General features: G+C 45.1%; 1 protein-coding gene across 1 annotated transcript; it reads left to right on the top strand.

Moving 5' to 3' along the window:
- The first annotated feature begins 652 nt into the window (after positions 1 to 652).
- On the top strand, positions 653 to 10397 carry LOC115837042. The gene is made up of 4 exons (XM_030821789.1): positions 653 to 746; positions 7491 to 7575; positions 9093 to 9186; positions 10119 to 10397. The coding sequence occupies exons 1-4, from the start codon at positions 653 to 655 to the stop codon at positions 10212 to 10214; spliced, it is 369 nt and encodes a 122-aa protein (XP_030677649.1). The 3' UTR covers positions 10215 to 10397.
- Positions 10398 to 16483: the final 6086 nt, after the last annotated feature.

Raw genomic sequence — 16483 nt, 5'->3', positions numbered from 1 at the left:
TGCATCCCCTAAAAACCGCACACATACAAAACATTCTCTCACATACAACCCACCACACACAGTCTCACACATGCCTTTATACATGTTGCAGTATTTTAAATCATTGTTTGAAATTCTCGGCTGGCCATAGTGGCTCACATCTGTAATCCCAGCACTTTGGGAGGCCGAGGCAGGTGGATCAACTGAGGTCAGGAGTTCAAGACCAGCCTGACCAACATGGTGAAACTCTGTCTCTACTGAAAATACAAAATTAGCCGGGCGTGGTGGTGTGCACCTGTAATCCCAGCTACTTGGGAGGCTGAGGCAGGAGAATCGCTCGAACCCGTGAGGCGGAGGTTGCAGTTAGCCAAGCTTGCGCCATTGCACTCTAGTCTGGGCAACAAGAGCGAAACTCCATCTAAAAAAAAAAAAAAAAAAAGAAAGAAATTCTTCACACCCTCTTTGCATTAAAACCATATGTCCATGCCCTTCATCACAAAATTGCCTCTCACTATGGCCCTACTTTACTTCCCCACCTACTGATGGTGGACTTGATCACATAAGTTGCTTTGGCCAATGAAACATTAGCAGATGGTTATCTAAGGAGGGTTTAAACACGTTTGTAAGCTTTGGGTTGTTCTCTTGGTCTCCAATGGTCTGCCAGGAATAGAGCATGCCTCTTCAGCCGGGACCCCAGGATGGACACAGAGCAGATCTAAACTTCATGTGCAGTGTGTGCAACAGCCCAGCTGGACTCACAGCCCAAGGTAGAGCCACCGAGATGAGCCCAACCTAGATTAACCACAAAATACAAACCCGGAGGCGTGAGACTAGACCAGGGATCAGAAAACTATAGCCTATGGGCCAAACCCAAACTATTCCTATTTTTGTACATAACAGTTTAATAGAGCACAGCCATGCCCATCATTTATATATTGTCTACGGCTGCTTCCACTTTACAAGGGTAGAGTTGAATAGTTGCAATAGACACCGCATGGTCAACAAAACCTAAAATTGTATCATCTGACCCTTTATGGAAAAAGTTTTCCAACCCCAGGATTGGTGCTAGTTGTTGCAAGCCATTATTGGGGTGGTTTGTAACACAGCATGATTGTGGCAGTGGCTAATTCATATGTACAAACACTTCAGATACCTTCTCACATGCACGTTTTTGTTTCCATGTACCTATAGGTGCACAAGTTTCATCTCATAAACTCACCCATAGATATCCTCAACAGACACATAGAGATACACCTTTTTTTTCTTTTTTTTGAGATGGAGTCTCACTCTATTGCCTGGCTGGAGTGCAGTGGTGCGATCTCAGCTCACTGAAACCTCCGCCTCCTGGGTTCAAGCAATTCTCCTGCCTCAGCCTCCTGAGTAGCTGGGACTACAGGCGCGCACCACCATGCCCTGCTAATTGTTTGTATTTTAGCAGAGACGGGGTTCCACCATGTTGGCCAAGATGGTCTCGATCTCCTGACCTTGTAATCTGCCCACCTCGGCCACCCAAAGTGCTGGGATTACAGGCATGAGCCACAGCGCCCGGCCCTTGGAGATATACTTTCATGGTCTGTATACACATGGATCAACACACACAAACATATGTAAACATGTACCTAAGTTATTCCCACACAAAGTCACACATGTAATGTCCCTACAACCACTCACACATTCATCCACATGCCACTCATGTGTTCATGCTACCTGCCTTCACTCATGCCTACATACTCCCACGCACAAAGGAACACATGGGGACAGGTGCAACCTTTTCGGTTCCACTTCAGTTCTTCTGCCCATCTGTGTAACGAAGCTTGAGCAATCCGATAAACCTAGTTTCTTCCATAAAAATTACTTGGCGTGTGATTACATGCCTGTAATCACAGCATTTTGGGAGGCCGAGGAGGGTGAATTTTTTTTTTTTTTTTTTGAGGGGTCAGAGAGACTGCCTGTTCACAGACTGTCTTTACCTTCTGCCCCAACAACCCTTGATTCTCAGGTTTTCTTCCTCTGAGCACCTTTAGCTGGCTCTGTATGCTTCTTGGCTTCTCCTCATTGCTTTAAAAAATCCTGATGCTCAAACCACACTCCAGATAACAGTAGCTGGCACTTGGAAAAGACTCAATACATACTCATTGTTATCTTCCTTGATTACCACAGGACATACTCTCGTCTGCTTTCCAAAAGCTGTAGAAGCAGAAGAGGCTTCTTTCCTGCAGGCTTTTCCAGCACCCTACCTCCGCCCCTCCAAAACTCACTCCTCTAAAATTTTACTTATTGGCTTAAATAAAATATAGCTCCAGAGTCAGCCCTGTTTTTCAAGCACAAACAGGAAGCCAAATATCAAATTTTTCGTGAATGGAGAGCAGCCAGCTGAGTCCAGATGGGAATATGGATGATCCTCACAAAAGGCTCTCAAAAGACCCTAAGAATTCGCAAGCTGGACAAGCAGGAATGCCCTGAGCTTTGATAGAGCAGCAGCCGGTACCTCTGCCTGGGCTGGGGAGGGAGGAATTTAGGGTCTTGATCACCTTCCACTCCAATGACCATGTTTCTACTTTTCAACGGAAGCCAGGTTGGAGGCCTGGTGTAGCATACACAGAGTTGGAATACTGGAGACCAGACCAGCAGGGCAGATAAGGGGTTGTGGGGTCACCCAGACCTAGGTTCAAATACCAGCACTACCTGGTTTTAGCTGAAACACTTTGGGTAAGTCATTTCACTTCTTCAAACCTCCAATACTTCCTCGTAAAAGCAGCATAATAAAATACTGCCCTTGTAGGGTTATGTTGAAGATTTTAAAAATGAAGTATGTCATTATGTTTGTCACATAGCAAGTACTTGATAAGTGGCCCTAATTCCTCCCTACATGAGTGTCAACATTTATAGATGTTTTTGTTGTTAAGTATGTGGGGCACCTAGACTTCTCTGTCACATGCATTATCCTATTTAATTTTTGTTCCCGTTTCCTTCTCTTTCATTATGTAACATTTTAAAAACCACATGTTCATTCAGCTGTTTCTCATCAGCTTCATTCTGTTCCCAAATAAACACATTCACATAAAATAAAACAATTTTAATGAAGAGAATTTTTTCTCAAAAAAATTTTCTGATGATAAAATGCATGTAAATGATGAAGATGAATTCTATTTAATTTTTTGTGGAATATTTTTCACCAGAAAAGTGTTTGCTGAAGGAACAAGCTATGCAGTTGATATAACCCTCCTTTCCTTGTTATAATAATAAGTGTTTACCACGTCACACCACATTTAACCCCCATCACCTCCTGACCAAGTAGGTACCATTTGGGTCCCAGCTTTATTCTGTTTAATTATTTTATTGAACTATAACATATTACTCAGAAAAGTGCACGTCATAAATTTACAGGTTGGTGACTTTTCACAAGTGAATATACCTGTATAACCAGTACCCACATCAGGGGTCCCCACACATTCCCCTCAAGGCCTAATAACTCTCCTGATTAGATTGGTTTAGCCTGTCTTGAACTTTATATAAATGGGATCATACAGAATTGCGATAGACAGAATAATGACCCCTCAAAGACGTCCACATCCCAATCCCCAGAATCTCTGAACATGTCACCTTGTCTGGCAAAAGGGACTCTGTAGATGTGATTAAGGACTGGGAGATGGGGAGACTATCCTGGATTTGGACCCATGTTTTAACGACGTGGCCCAGATTGGTTAACTCTAAGGCCAATTGTCACACACCAGTGATGAGGCTGGGATTTAAACCCAGGCAGTATCTAAAATCTACATTTTTGACTACTGTTCCAGGTGAGGAAACTGAGGTTCTGCGAGACAAAGTGCTTTATCTAGGATCACCCAGGCCAAAGGGCAGAGTTGGGCTTTGGCCTGGACCTCTGCCTCCTGACTGCACGGTCCATCACGTCTGAGCTGAGATGCCATGGGCACTTCCAGCCTGGATCCATGATGCTGGAAGCTTCTCCTGATGACAGACTCTTCCCAGTCTGCCACTGTTGTGACAGCTCCAGGACAACAGCGGCATGAGCCACTTACCAGGGAGGCTCAGTGGACGCCCAGGTGTCATTTACTGTCCCCAGCCCTTTAGGGGAAAGAAAATGCCACCAGACACCTGGTGATCTCTGAGGAAGGCTGTGGTCTCTAGGGCCCTCCACACTGGATAGCACTGACCACCTGGAAGGAAATGCCAGGTGGACTTTTTGCACGGCACGTTGACTGTGGGATAGCTTAACAGAGAGATGGAGCTGAACATTATGGCTGCCTGGGAAGGTTCTCTCTGGAGCCAAAGGGATATCAACCGTCCCGTCTCTTCCAGAGGAGCAGTGAGCTGACCACAGGGCTGAATGCAAAGCCAGGATCCCTGAGACCAAACAGGATTCATAGACCATGTGGACTCAAAGGGATATTTTACGAAGTCCCTAATTCTTAAGATAAGGAAACTTATCGCCTAGAGTAATACTGGCCAGTCTTTGTTACGTACCTACTAAGCACTAGGCACTATGCTAGGTGCTTCTGCATTGTTTTCTTTATAATCCTCACTAGTCTAGAGACATGAGCCATTACTAGGCCCCCTTTACTGAAGAAGAATGAAGGTTGAGAAGACTTGCTCATGGCCCCACAGCTGGAATTGGGAACCAGCCCTTTCTGACTCCAGAGGTAGAGGGCATACCCACCACAGTTTACGCCCTCTAGAAAAGGAAAGTTTCTTGTCCCAGTTATACTCCAAGCAATGACATCTAAGACCACAGTTCCGGCATTCTAACTCCAGATTTATCTTATATATCATGAAATCTACTTTGCAACTAATAATAGACACAAATAGAGGATGAGTCACAGGCCCAGAATTAACAGTATAGTAGTTACAAACATGGAGGCAGAGGACAATTCATTGCCCATCAGGCTCATTTCCCCCTCTCTCTCGTCTCAGATGTAAAGTCTAATAGTCTAAGGAAGTCCCACTCCTTTGCCAGAGACTGGTCTGGGAAAAAGACATGTGACCTAGCTTCTGACCAGTGACTTCTGGGAAGTGTTTCCTTGCACTTAAAGCAACATAATTAAGAGCAGGCTTCTCATCTTCCCTGGATGTTGTATCTGCATATGACATCTGGAACCACAGCAGCCACATTGTGACCTTGAGAGGAGCTGACCTGAGGGTAATTCCCACGAACTCAGAGATGGAAGGAATCCAAGTCAGATGACATCATTGAAATGTTGACTAACCACAGAACCAAATGACCTCCAGACAACCTGTTATGAACTTTATGAAAGTCTTTCTTAAATATATTGAATCACGGTTTTCTATTACTTGCAGCCAGAAGCCCCCTCCCTAATACAATGAATTTTAATTCTGGAGTTAGACTGCATGGGTTCTAATCCTCATTCCATTAACAATTAGCCATGTGATCTTGGGCAAGTCTCTTGACCATTCTGACCTTGGTTTTCCTCTTCTGTAGAATATGGTAGGTGATAAAAATTCAAGACCAGTGGGAGGCTACAATAGGAGGATGAAAATCAAAGCACTTTGCAAATGGAAAAGCCTGAGGTATTGCTGGATATTATTGTTGATATTATAGATTCAGCAGGGCCAGAAGAAGCCTGAGGCATCCTGGGGGGCTCAGAGCCTGCCCTTGTTCCTGGGGATGGACTCTAGGAAGGGAGCAGCTGCAGCTGCTCAGATAAGAGCACATTTGCATTCTTCCAGCCTCCCTGCCTAGAGCTCTGCAGACTGAGCCAGACAAGCAGCCTTTCTTAGGGGCACAGGGCCAGCAGCATGCATCTGATAGAGGCAAGGATGCTGAGGTGGGGGCTGAGAGGGGGCTGCACCCCAGCCATGTAAGTCCACCAGGGTAGGTCATGCACTAGTAACTGTGTAATAGTTCAACTATCACTTCCCGACAGTCTACTAGGTGGCCAGATCCTTTGTTTTAAGCATCTCCTTCAACCCTGGCAACAACTCTATGAATAGAAGTAGCTTTATTCCTATTTTATGGATGAGAGACCCAATGTTCAGAGAGGTTAACAAACACGTCCAAGTTTACACAGTCAGGCATGGAAGAGCCAGGTCTGTCTGACTCCAAAGCCGTGCTCTTAATCACTATGCTGTAGCCAAGAATATTAAACGCCCCTCAAGCAGCAAGGAAAGAAGTAAGCAAGAGCAGTCCTGGAAAGAGTGGGTCTCTGTGTTTATTGACCTCCTTGCCTTCCTGGAGCTCACTGCCCAGCCTATGACTGAAGCATTCAGACTCCAACTCTTCCTGCATTTTGCTTTTAACATCCTGGCCTCTCTCAAAACTTTAATTTTCTTGTGTCAGCTCTCTTAAGAGTCCCCGAGGGAGACAATGCTGCTCTGAAAACAGCTCCAGAAAAGTGGAGAACATACCTTTCACGCAGGGTCTGGGAGCCCAACAGCGCAAGTGAAGAGGAGCATTTGGGATTGGACCGGCTATTCTCTGTTTGTGACACTCCCCCAACCAGATCCACTCTCTGCCATGCTCTGCACTGCCCCAGGTCCTAGCAGGCTGGCCTGTATGGATGGTATCAACGGGCTCACTTTTCCTGTGGCTTCTCAGTGGATTTGACCAACAGCATGTCACCGGAAAAGACTAAAAAGCTAGAAGGAAGTTCTAAGTATTTCTCCCTCCAACCCTACCACGACTCCCCCAGCCTCAGTGCTGCAACTCCACCTGTGGTGAAGTCCTTCTTTTTTTTTTTTTTTTTTTTTTTTTTTAACAGAGTCTCGCTCTGTCACCCAGGCTGGAGTGGAGTGCAGTGGTGTGATCTCGGCTCACCACAACCTCTGCCTCCCAAGTTCGAGATTCTCCTGCCTCAGCCTCCCAAGTAGCTGGGGCTACAGCTGTGGATCACCATGCCCACCTAATTTTTGTATTTTTAGTAGAGACAGGGTTTCACCATGTTGGCCAGGCTGGTCTCAAACTCCTGACCTCAAGTGATCCGCCCATCTCAGCTCCCAAAGTGCTGGGATTACAGGCGTGAGCCACTGCTCCCAGCCAACTGTGGCTAAGTCCTTCCTGACTAGCTGGCTCCCTCCCTGGTTCTACCTGTCACCAAGTTCTCGTAGGCCCATTCCTCTCTGCATATTTAAGCCTAAGGGTGGTAAGAGTTCCCAACTATTGCTAGTCTCTTGGTGCTTCAACATCTCTCATTGGTTCTCCCAACCTTGCCTGCTCCTCTGTGAGTAGTACCTTCATTAAATTTTCTCTAATCTTTCCCTAATCTTTCTCTAATCTTTCCCTAATCTTTCTCTAATCTTTTCTCTAATCTTTCTGTTTCCTCATAGGGCCCTGAGTATGAGGAGGTGGGATAGAGAGTGGGTGGCAGTTTGTAATATGTCCTCAAGGAGTTGGACTGTCTTGGCTCAGCTATTTGGGTATTAATAAATTTGCCAGTGGAAGGAACTTTCAGAAAATTGCAGTGATTGGTTCTACTCTGTGTGATGTCATCAGAGGAGGGTGGAGCTTTGTGGCTAGGGCAGTCCTCCACTTCCAGAGATCCAGGCTCCAGAAACAGAGGAATTTCAGGCTTCAGGATTTCAGAAGCCAAATTCCATCTGGCCTAGTCTGCCTGGCTCACGGTAAGCTTTAGAATGGTAAAGAATAGAAAGTCTATGGTGGCAAGATGGTATGTAGTTGTCACACACAATAGCACCTCTTTTCGGTTATATGGCACCTTTCAAATTTACAAGGCATTTTCTCACGAATTTATACATCTGAGCCTCATAACAATCCTCTGAGACAGATTAAGGCTGCTTACTCCCATTTTATAGACGTGAAAATTAAAAATTAGAGAAGGGAAGGGACACATCTAAAAATCACATAGCACCAACGGGTCTCAACCTCCAGCCATGGTGATCCCGAGTCTGGGGCTCTTTTGAACACACCTCACATTTCTAGCTGATGAAATAACTGCTTCAGTGGCTGCAGGATCACTTGTCAACCCTAAGAAGGCTGTCCTTCCCTCAAACTCAAAAAATAAATAAATGAATAAAAACTAGCATTTGTTCATTGAAAATCTATTAAGTACAACACATTGGGCAAAATACTTTATATACACTTTATCCCTTTTAATCCTCAATAATGCTGTGAGGTACTTATAATTACCTCATTTTAATGAAAAGGAAGCTGAGGCTCAGAGAGGTGAAGTGATTTTCCCAAAGTCACAAAGATATAAGTGATAGACTTGGGATTTGAAATAAATCCATCTTATGCCTCCTGTGCTCAACCATTGCACCAAACCTCCTCCTAAAAGAAAGCATTGTAGTGATGGATGAAAGCCATGTCCTTCTCCTCTGCCAATGCCTGGAGCTATGTTTGCAAATGGAGTAAGCTGCATGTTGAAACCTAATTATTCTGCAGGCAGCACCCATAACAAGGCAACCCCTCCCCTGGCAGCTTTTCTTCAATTCTTTGCTCCCACACAATATTGCCAGAGGCTCAGGAGGGATGAGAGTCAAGTTTCCATAGACGGAATGGATGAGACCTCACTCCTCTGTAGCATTTCATAGTTTTGGATGTGTTTGAACATCCATTGGGTCACTTCATCCTTGCAGTAAACCTGTTGAGCACACAGGACAAATATTTCCACACCCCGTCTTTCTCTAGAGAAAATGAAGTATACAAAGAAGCAAAGAGACCTTGTCCAAGGTCACACAGCTGGTATAGGTAAAGCCAGGATTCCAACCTACATAGATTGTGTTCCAAATCTTTCGCTCACTCTACTACTCTGTGCTTGTCGTCTTGAAATAAGAATCTGAGAGGTAATGCGACTTTCCCAAGGTCACGCAGCAAGACATCGTTACCAGACTTAAACTCAACCGACATACCTTGTGTATCCCAGCCACCCCCACCCTTCCACATTGTCTCCTCTTTACCTCCTTCTCCATTCCTAGAAATTCTCCCCTCTTGATTTCCCACCTCAAGTTTTCCCTCTAGAGGTGGTTCAGACTAAGAGATGTCTCTCACCCCATGACCTCCTTGAGAAGAAATACAGAAAGAGAAGGGGAGGGAAGCCATTGCAGGCAATACTTGTGTGAGTTGGTGATGGCAATGTTTCTCAAACTCTTGCCAGCATCTGCCTGCTCTCTGCCTGCAGGAAGGAGGTGGAACAGCTGTGCGCACATCTGCCAGAGGAGCTCTTTAAAGAGCAGAGAGGATGCTATTTTCCTACCAGCAGTAGCAGCAGCAGGGCAAGCGCTTGAGGCTCATTTTGGGTTCATTCTCTCTCTGACTAAGGTTCATGTCTTCAGAACAGCTGTGCACACAGAGTGGAGTAAGGCTGTCAAGCAAGGAGACCTCTGAAGCAATCTCAAAAGCCCCCTGGTCAAATTCATGTGAACTGACTATTCACAGAGGTTGCTTACAAACAGAATATAATAACTAAGACTCATTGTGTATGCCAGATATATAACTTAGAACAGCTATCAGCTATCATGTGTATATGTGTATACTTACTAAATATATATATATCTACTATATATAAAATACAGATATCTACTATAGATTATATAATATATAATATATAAATTATATATATATAAATAATATATATATATATAATTATCATCCCCATGTTTCAGAGGGGAAAGCTGGGGCAGAGTTAGGTTAAATACTTTGCCAAAGGTTACACAGCTTCATTGTGGTGGAGCCAGAATTAAAGCCCAGAAAGTCGAGTTCCAGAGTCAGTGTCCTTTATCTCTGCACTATATTTACTCTGAGTGATTCTAAAAATGTAGTGCATGTAAGAATTACCCTGACACTGTTTAAAATTCAGATTCTTGAGCTCCTGCCCTCTAAATTCAGGAGGGATGGGCTAGAGAGCTCAGGGATATGCATTTTAATAAGTTCCCTTGCTTGGCTCTTGTACCTATGGTTGATAGACCACTCTTTAAGAAAGCATTACAAAGAAATGTATTCATTCACATACTTTATAGGGTAAGAACTGTATGTCAGGACCTGGGATAGGCATAGCAGATATGAGGAAAAGTAATTATAATGCCAGCTGTAATTTTCTGAATGCTAACCATGTCCTAGGAACCTTGCTAAATGTCTTGCATTCATTGATGTTTAATTATCACCACAACCCCATAAGGCAGGTGATATTGTGACCTCTTCATTACAGATAAGAAAACTGAAGTTCACAGAAGTAAAAGTGACTTGTCCAAGACCTCACAGCTGTCAAGTAGAGAAACTGGGATTTGGACGCAGGTCTGTCTGACTCCAGACACCGTGATCTTAACCATCGAGGCAGAGTTTCTACCTTTTAGGAATTTCCAAATAGAGGGGACAACCTCAGGACCTAAACAATGCAGAAACACAGTCAAAAATACAAAGAGCTAGGGAGTGACGCCTATATTGTGCTGTGAGGGTTAATATCGCTTCCTGTCAAAGGACAATCTAAGGGAGGTGATATTTATTAATATACAGGGTTTTTTTTAAAAGAAGGGGTCAGCTTTGAACACATAGTGATCGCAGCTGGGGAGAAGAGCAACCAGGAAGAGGATATATCATAAGCAAAAGCACTGGTGTGGGAAAGAATAGGGATTTGGTGGGAAGTGTGAACGATATCACTGGTTGGTGTGAAAATATAGGCAAACCCAAATAGCTCACGTCCTCTCAACTGTTTGTTCAGAAGCCACCATCTCAGTGATGCCTAAGCAGACAATCCCATTCACAGATGCATCAAAATTTGCCCTCCTTGTTCCTCTTTTCTGCTCTATTTTTTCTCCAAAGAACTTTTCACCTCTAATAGACAATGTACCTTCCCCACCCATCCCCTGCCCCCCGATTCTTAAATATCTCCATCCACTAGAACATAAGCTTTAAGAAGGCAGGAATTTTTGTCAGCTTTACTCATTGTTGAATTGCCAGGGTGTATCACAGGACCTGGAGTGTGCTGAGGGGTGATAGGTGCTCAATAAATATCTATCAAAATTTGAATGTAGAGCCAGGCATGGTGGCTAATGCCTGTAATCCCAGCACTTTGGGAGGCCAAGGCAGGCAGATCAGTTGAGGTCAGGAGTTCGAGACCAGCCTAGGCAACATGACAAAACCCTGTCTTTACAAACAACACAAAAATTAGCAGGGTGTGGTGGTGCATGCCTGTAGTCCCAGCAACTAAGAAGGCTGAGGTGGGAGGATTGCTTGAACCTGGGAGGCAGAGGTTGCAGTGAGCCAAGATGGTACCACTGCATTCCAGCCTGGGTGACAGAGTAAGATCTTGCTCCCACCCCCCAAAAAAAATAATGTAGGAAGCAAGAAGGGGCATCAAAGGAAGACAGAGAGAGAGAGAGAGAGAAAGAGAGAAAGAGAGAGAGAGAGAGAGCGAGAGCCAAAAAGTCAGCACCTTGGACAGAAACCCACTGCCCTTCTTCCAGGGAGTTTTATCCCTGGCTGCCCAACAGATTGCAATCTCATATAGGACTCTGAATTTCTTCCTTCCTTCCCTCCTTCCTTTCTTCTTTTTTTGTTTTGTTTCTTGAGACATACAGTCTTGGCTCACTACAGCCTCAACATCCTGGGTTCAAGTGATCTTCCCACCTCAGCCTCCCAAGTTGCTGGGATTACAGGTGTGCACCACCACACCTGGCTAATTTTTGTATTTTTTAGCAGAGACAGGGGTTTGCCATGTTGGCCAGGCTGGTCTCGAGCTCCTGAGCTCAAGTGATCCACCCACCTCGGACCCCCAAAGTGCTGAGATTACAGGCATAAGCCACTGCGCCCAACCCCTGTCTCCCTTCTTCTTTCCTTCCTTCCCTTTCTCCCTCACTTTCTCCTTCCTTCTTTCCTTCCCTCCCTACCCCATCCCTCCTTCCCTCTTTCCTGCCTTTCCTCCCTCCCACCTTTCTTCCATCCCTCCTTTCCTCCCTCCTTCCTTCTCCCCTTTCTTCCTTCATCCTTCTAGCTCTCTACTGATGGGTTTAATGTATATCCAGAATGATACGCCATCACATCACCTCCAGCTGTGGCAGCCCATGCAAGCCACCCCAGCTGCAGACATCAGTAGATTCCAGGGTCCTGGCATTCTGACCACAAGTCTGGGGAGTGCAGATGGTGTTTTCTCATTAAGGCAAGTTTGGAAGCACAGCTCAGTCCACTGGAGTGATTCCTAAATCAATCCTCCACCAGAAGACAGCCTTCTGAACTCTTTTCTCCACCAAAACATCTTCGACAAATCCTCTTTTCCTCTATCTTCCTTTCTGATGAGTCCTCAGAGACTCCAGTCAGTCTGTTTTGATCCATGTTTGTCAGCTTGGGGCTGTCTTCTCTGCCACCATCATCCTCATATTCTCCCCCAAGTTAATTGGAGAAGATGGATGGATGATGGTGCCCCATGTAACTTAATTAAGATAAAAGCTTCCACTGATCTCCCTGCCAGAGAGACTAGAGATGTTGCCAGCAATAACTCCTGGGTGCAACATGTTTGATACGTGCAGCCCAGTGAGGGAGCCAAGGGTCTTAGTAGCTGCCTTTGGTGCCAAAGGATCTCAGTTACACAAGCCCCCATGGCCTGGACAGCTGTGAAAAGTGGAGAAGACAAATCTCAAACTCACGCTTGTTGGAAACTCTTCATCTCTGTATTCGGAATCTGGTCACTTTTCACCAACTCCATATGGTCCAACCCCCCATCATCTCTTACCTGGCTTCTTGCAGTAGCCTCCCCACTGGTATCCCTGATTCCATTCTCGCCCTTCTATGGCGTATTCTCAATACAACAACATTGTTGTATTATGTGTTCCTTTTGAAATATAACTCAAGTTAAGTCACACCTCTTCTTGCAACCTTTCAGTGATTCTCCATATCACTCAGAGGAATAGCAAAAGTTTTTGCAACAGCCCTACCTGTTTAGCCCCAGCTACCTCTGTGATAATCTCTCTCACCACCCTCTGCTTGCTTACTCTGTTCTGATCACACTAATTTCCTTGCTGCTCCTTGGACATACAGCATGCTTTGGCCATCTGCTTTGCACTAGCTGTTCCCTCTGACTGGATTGCTCTTCCCCCAGGTAGCCACATGGCTCATTCCCTCACCTCCTGACAACCTTATTTAAAATTGCAACACACAATGCCAATCACCCTTACGCTGATCATTTTTTTCTGTAACGTTTGTCATTTTCTAATATAGTAGCTAATTCATCTGTCTATTATCTGTCTCCTGCCACCCTCAAGCATATGAGTGCCCCAAACACAGAGGTTTTGTCTGTTACATTCCCTGGTGCATCTCCAGCCCCTTGAACAGGACCAACACATAGTAAGCACTCAATAAATATTTGTTGAATAAGTGAATGAATCAGTAGGAATATAAAAATGTGTTTTACTAAAGATGGTTGGAAGGAGCAAAGGTAACTGTGGTGCTATAGTTTGGATATTTGACCCCCCCAAACCTCATATTAAAATTTGGTCCTCAATGTTAGAAGTTGGCCTGGTGGGAGGTGCTTGAGTCATGGGGGCAGATCCCTCATGAATAGCTTGGTGCTGTCCTCCCAGTAATGAGTTCTCACTCTGCTAATTCCCTTGAGAGTTTCTCCAAAAGCTGGTTGTTACAAACAGCTTGGCACCTTCCCTTTCTCTCTTGCTTCCTCCCTCATCATGTGATCTGCACATGCTGGCTCCCTTCCGCCATGAATGGAAGCAGCCTGAAGCCCTCACCAGAAGCAGATGCTGGTGCCATGCTTCTTGTACACTCACAGAACTGTGAGCCAAATAAACCTCTTTTCTTCATAAATTACCCAGCCTCAGGTATTTCTTTATAGCAACACAAACTGACTAAGGCATGTGGAAAAGACATGAAAACCAACATAAGATATTCCCTGAAGTGCAATCATCAATTTCTTGATGACCTAAAGGTGTGCAACCTGACGTGTCAGAACTGGCATCCTGTGAGTATACCTGACTGAGGTCATATTAACTTCCCGGCTGTGTGACTTCCTGGCTGTGTGACTTGGGCAAGGCAAGTTACTTAAAAATTCTGAACTTTGGTTTCCTCATATGTATTATGTGGATAATAACAGATACCTACTTCATGGGGTTGTTGTAAAAATTAAATTACTTAATACACCTAAGGAGTTTAAAATAGCACCATAAGCATAGTGGGCAGTTACTCCATGACACCCCCATGTGCTGGCACAGGTCCTGAGCCACTGGCTGGAGGAGGGTAGAGAGCAGAAAGCTGGGTCTTACAGTCGCTCAGTGCTTTCTCTTTGACTTTCGCCCCCCTATCCCCAGCCGTATCCTCTAAAGGCCAACATGAACCTTCAGCACTGAGGCCTCAAGCAGAGATGATGAGATGAAATTTTCCTTAAGTCAAGCTCTCACTTTATCCCCAAGAAGCCTTGCTTGGGTCCAGCATCTGACATATTTCTTGAACCAGACAGCTTTGACTTTTCATCACAGCTGCTGACTTTATTGGACCTCAGAATTAGGCCATTAGGCTAGGTGTGGTGAGTTGGTAGAAAGAGGGACAGACACTCAGCTAACTTTATTTCTCTCTCCTTCCTCCCCAAGGCCTCTGGCCTTAAATCTCCCTTGTTCTTAACCACAAAGCAGCAGCCCCGCTGCATGTCAATGAAAGGAACACACTGTGGCCAAGATGGTAACTGTGTGTTGATTAAGCTGCTAAGGTTTGGGATAACTTGTTTTGCAGCCATAGATAACTAATACTTCTGGAATGGGGCCCCAAAACCTGCATTTCTAACAGCTCCCTGGCGACATCCATGCCTCCATGTACTACACTTGTAGTAGACAGGAGATTAGATGATTTGCTCAAGAAGACATAGCTTGTGGTAAGTGGTAGAACATGACTTTGAACTCAGGTCAGTCTATTCATATATCCTTGGTGCTCACTGTTCCAAGAGTGAAGAGTTGCACTGCAGTTCTCTACCTAAGGGCTTCCTCCCTGCTCACTCGGGACATGCTGGAAGTTCTGGGAGTTCATGTCTTAGTGGCAGCACTTACTTACCCCATGGTGGGTGGGAGCTGGAGGATAAATAGCCCAGCTTCTGTACCTCATAAGTGAGATAATTCTGAGAGATGTTCTATAACATTTCCCAGAAGTCTGCAATGGGATTGAGCTTCAGTTGCCCATAGTGTTAGTTTATCCAATAATAACCCAGTATCGACTTTTTTCCCTTTCCTTTGTAACTTCACTCGCCCCCATGGGTACTTCTTGGCATCACCTTCCAAATGCACTACTGGCACCCAAATCCTTATCTTGGGATAGTGTGTGCCAACCACTATGCAAAGAGCTCAAATATAGCATCTCATTTTATCTCTACAACATTTTGTAGACCCTTGAGGCACAGAGACGGTGAGCAACTTATCCAAGGTCACCCAGCTGGGAATTAGCAGGGAAAAATTTGAATACAAGCCCTTCTGACCTGAAAGGTTAGGTTCTTCTACTTCTATTCACCCTCTACCCGCTGCCATCTGCCTTCAACCCAAAGCTACCCATCTCCATAGTCAGGTCCTTTCACTCCCTCTGTGAAATCTTCCATGCTCCAGGCCCCATCTCACTGTAATCCCTCACCCTGCAAGGGAAGAGGCCAGTAACTCAGTTTGACCATTCCGAAAACCTTCACTAAGTAACTAAGACCTTCTCAACACATGTCCCAAAAAAGTAATCCCAGAAATAGGAAATAGCATCAGGTTTTATGGCACATTATTGGAGAATCCAAACAGAACACAATCCACTACGACAAGTGGATTATAAATCCATCCTTACATGTGATAATTAAACTTGAGAAACAATAGGGCTTTTCCAGGGGGTGGTGGGGGGAGTAGGAGTTTCACTTACCACTCTCCGCCCCAACTCATTCCCACAAATTTAATTTAATTTAATTTATTTATTTATTTATTTTTATTTATTTAATTTTGAGACAGAGTCTCACTCTGCTGGAGTGCAGCAGCATGATCTCGGCTCACTGCAACCTCTACCTCTCGGGTTCAAGCGATTCCCCTGCCTCAGCCTCCCGAGTAGCTGGGACTACCACCACACCCGGTGCACACCACCACACTCGGCTAATTTTTGTATTTTTAGTTGACATGGGGTTTCACTATGCTGGCCAGGCTGGTCTTTTACTCCTGATCTCAGATGATCCGCCCACCTCGGCCCCCAAAAGTGCTGGGATTACAGACATAAGCCACCACCTCCCGCCTATTTTATTTTATTTTTTATTTTTGAGACAGATTCTTGCTCTGTCACCCAGGCTGGAGTGCAGTGGGGCCACCTCAGCTCACTTCAACCTCCACCTCCTGGGTTCAAGCAATTCTTGTGCCTCAGGCTCCCGAGTAGCTGGGACCACACGTGCATGCCACCACGCCTGGCTAATTTTTTGCATTTTTAGTAGAGACAGGGTTTTGCTAGGTTGGCCAGGCTGGTCTCAAACTCCTGGCCTCAAGCGATCTGCCCACCTTGGCCTCCCAAAATGCTGGGATTACAGGCATGAGCCACCACACCCGGCCCATTCTCACAAATTTTAAATAAAATCTA

The sequence above is a fragment of the Nomascus leucogenys genome, chromosome 10 (assembly GCF_006542625.1).
Source record: "Nomascus leucogenys isolate Asia chromosome 10, Asia_NLE_v1, whole genome shotgun sequence".
Classification (NCBI taxonomy): Eukaryota; Metazoa; Chordata; class Mammalia; order Primates; family Hylobatidae; genus Nomascus; species Nomascus leucogenys.
This window is presented reverse-complemented; position numbering and strand designations above follow the sequence as displayed.

What these genes read in the sequence shown, in the direction of transcription:
- LOC115837042 (XM_030821789.1), top strand. Translation starts at nt 653, where the DNA reads ATGCCTCTTCAGCCGGGACCCCAGGATGGACACAGAGCAGATCTAAAC. An exon ending in CCTAGTCTGCCTGGCTCACG is followed by an intron (nt 7,576 to 9,092) that starts GTAAGCTTTAGA and finishes CTCTGCCTGCAG; the next exon opens with GAAGGAGGTGGAACAGCTGT. An exon ending in CCAGCAGTAGCAGCAGCAGG is followed by an intron (nt 9,187 to 10,118) that starts GCAAGCGCTTGA and finishes TCTTCATTACAG; the next exon opens with ATAAGAAAACTGAAGTTCAC.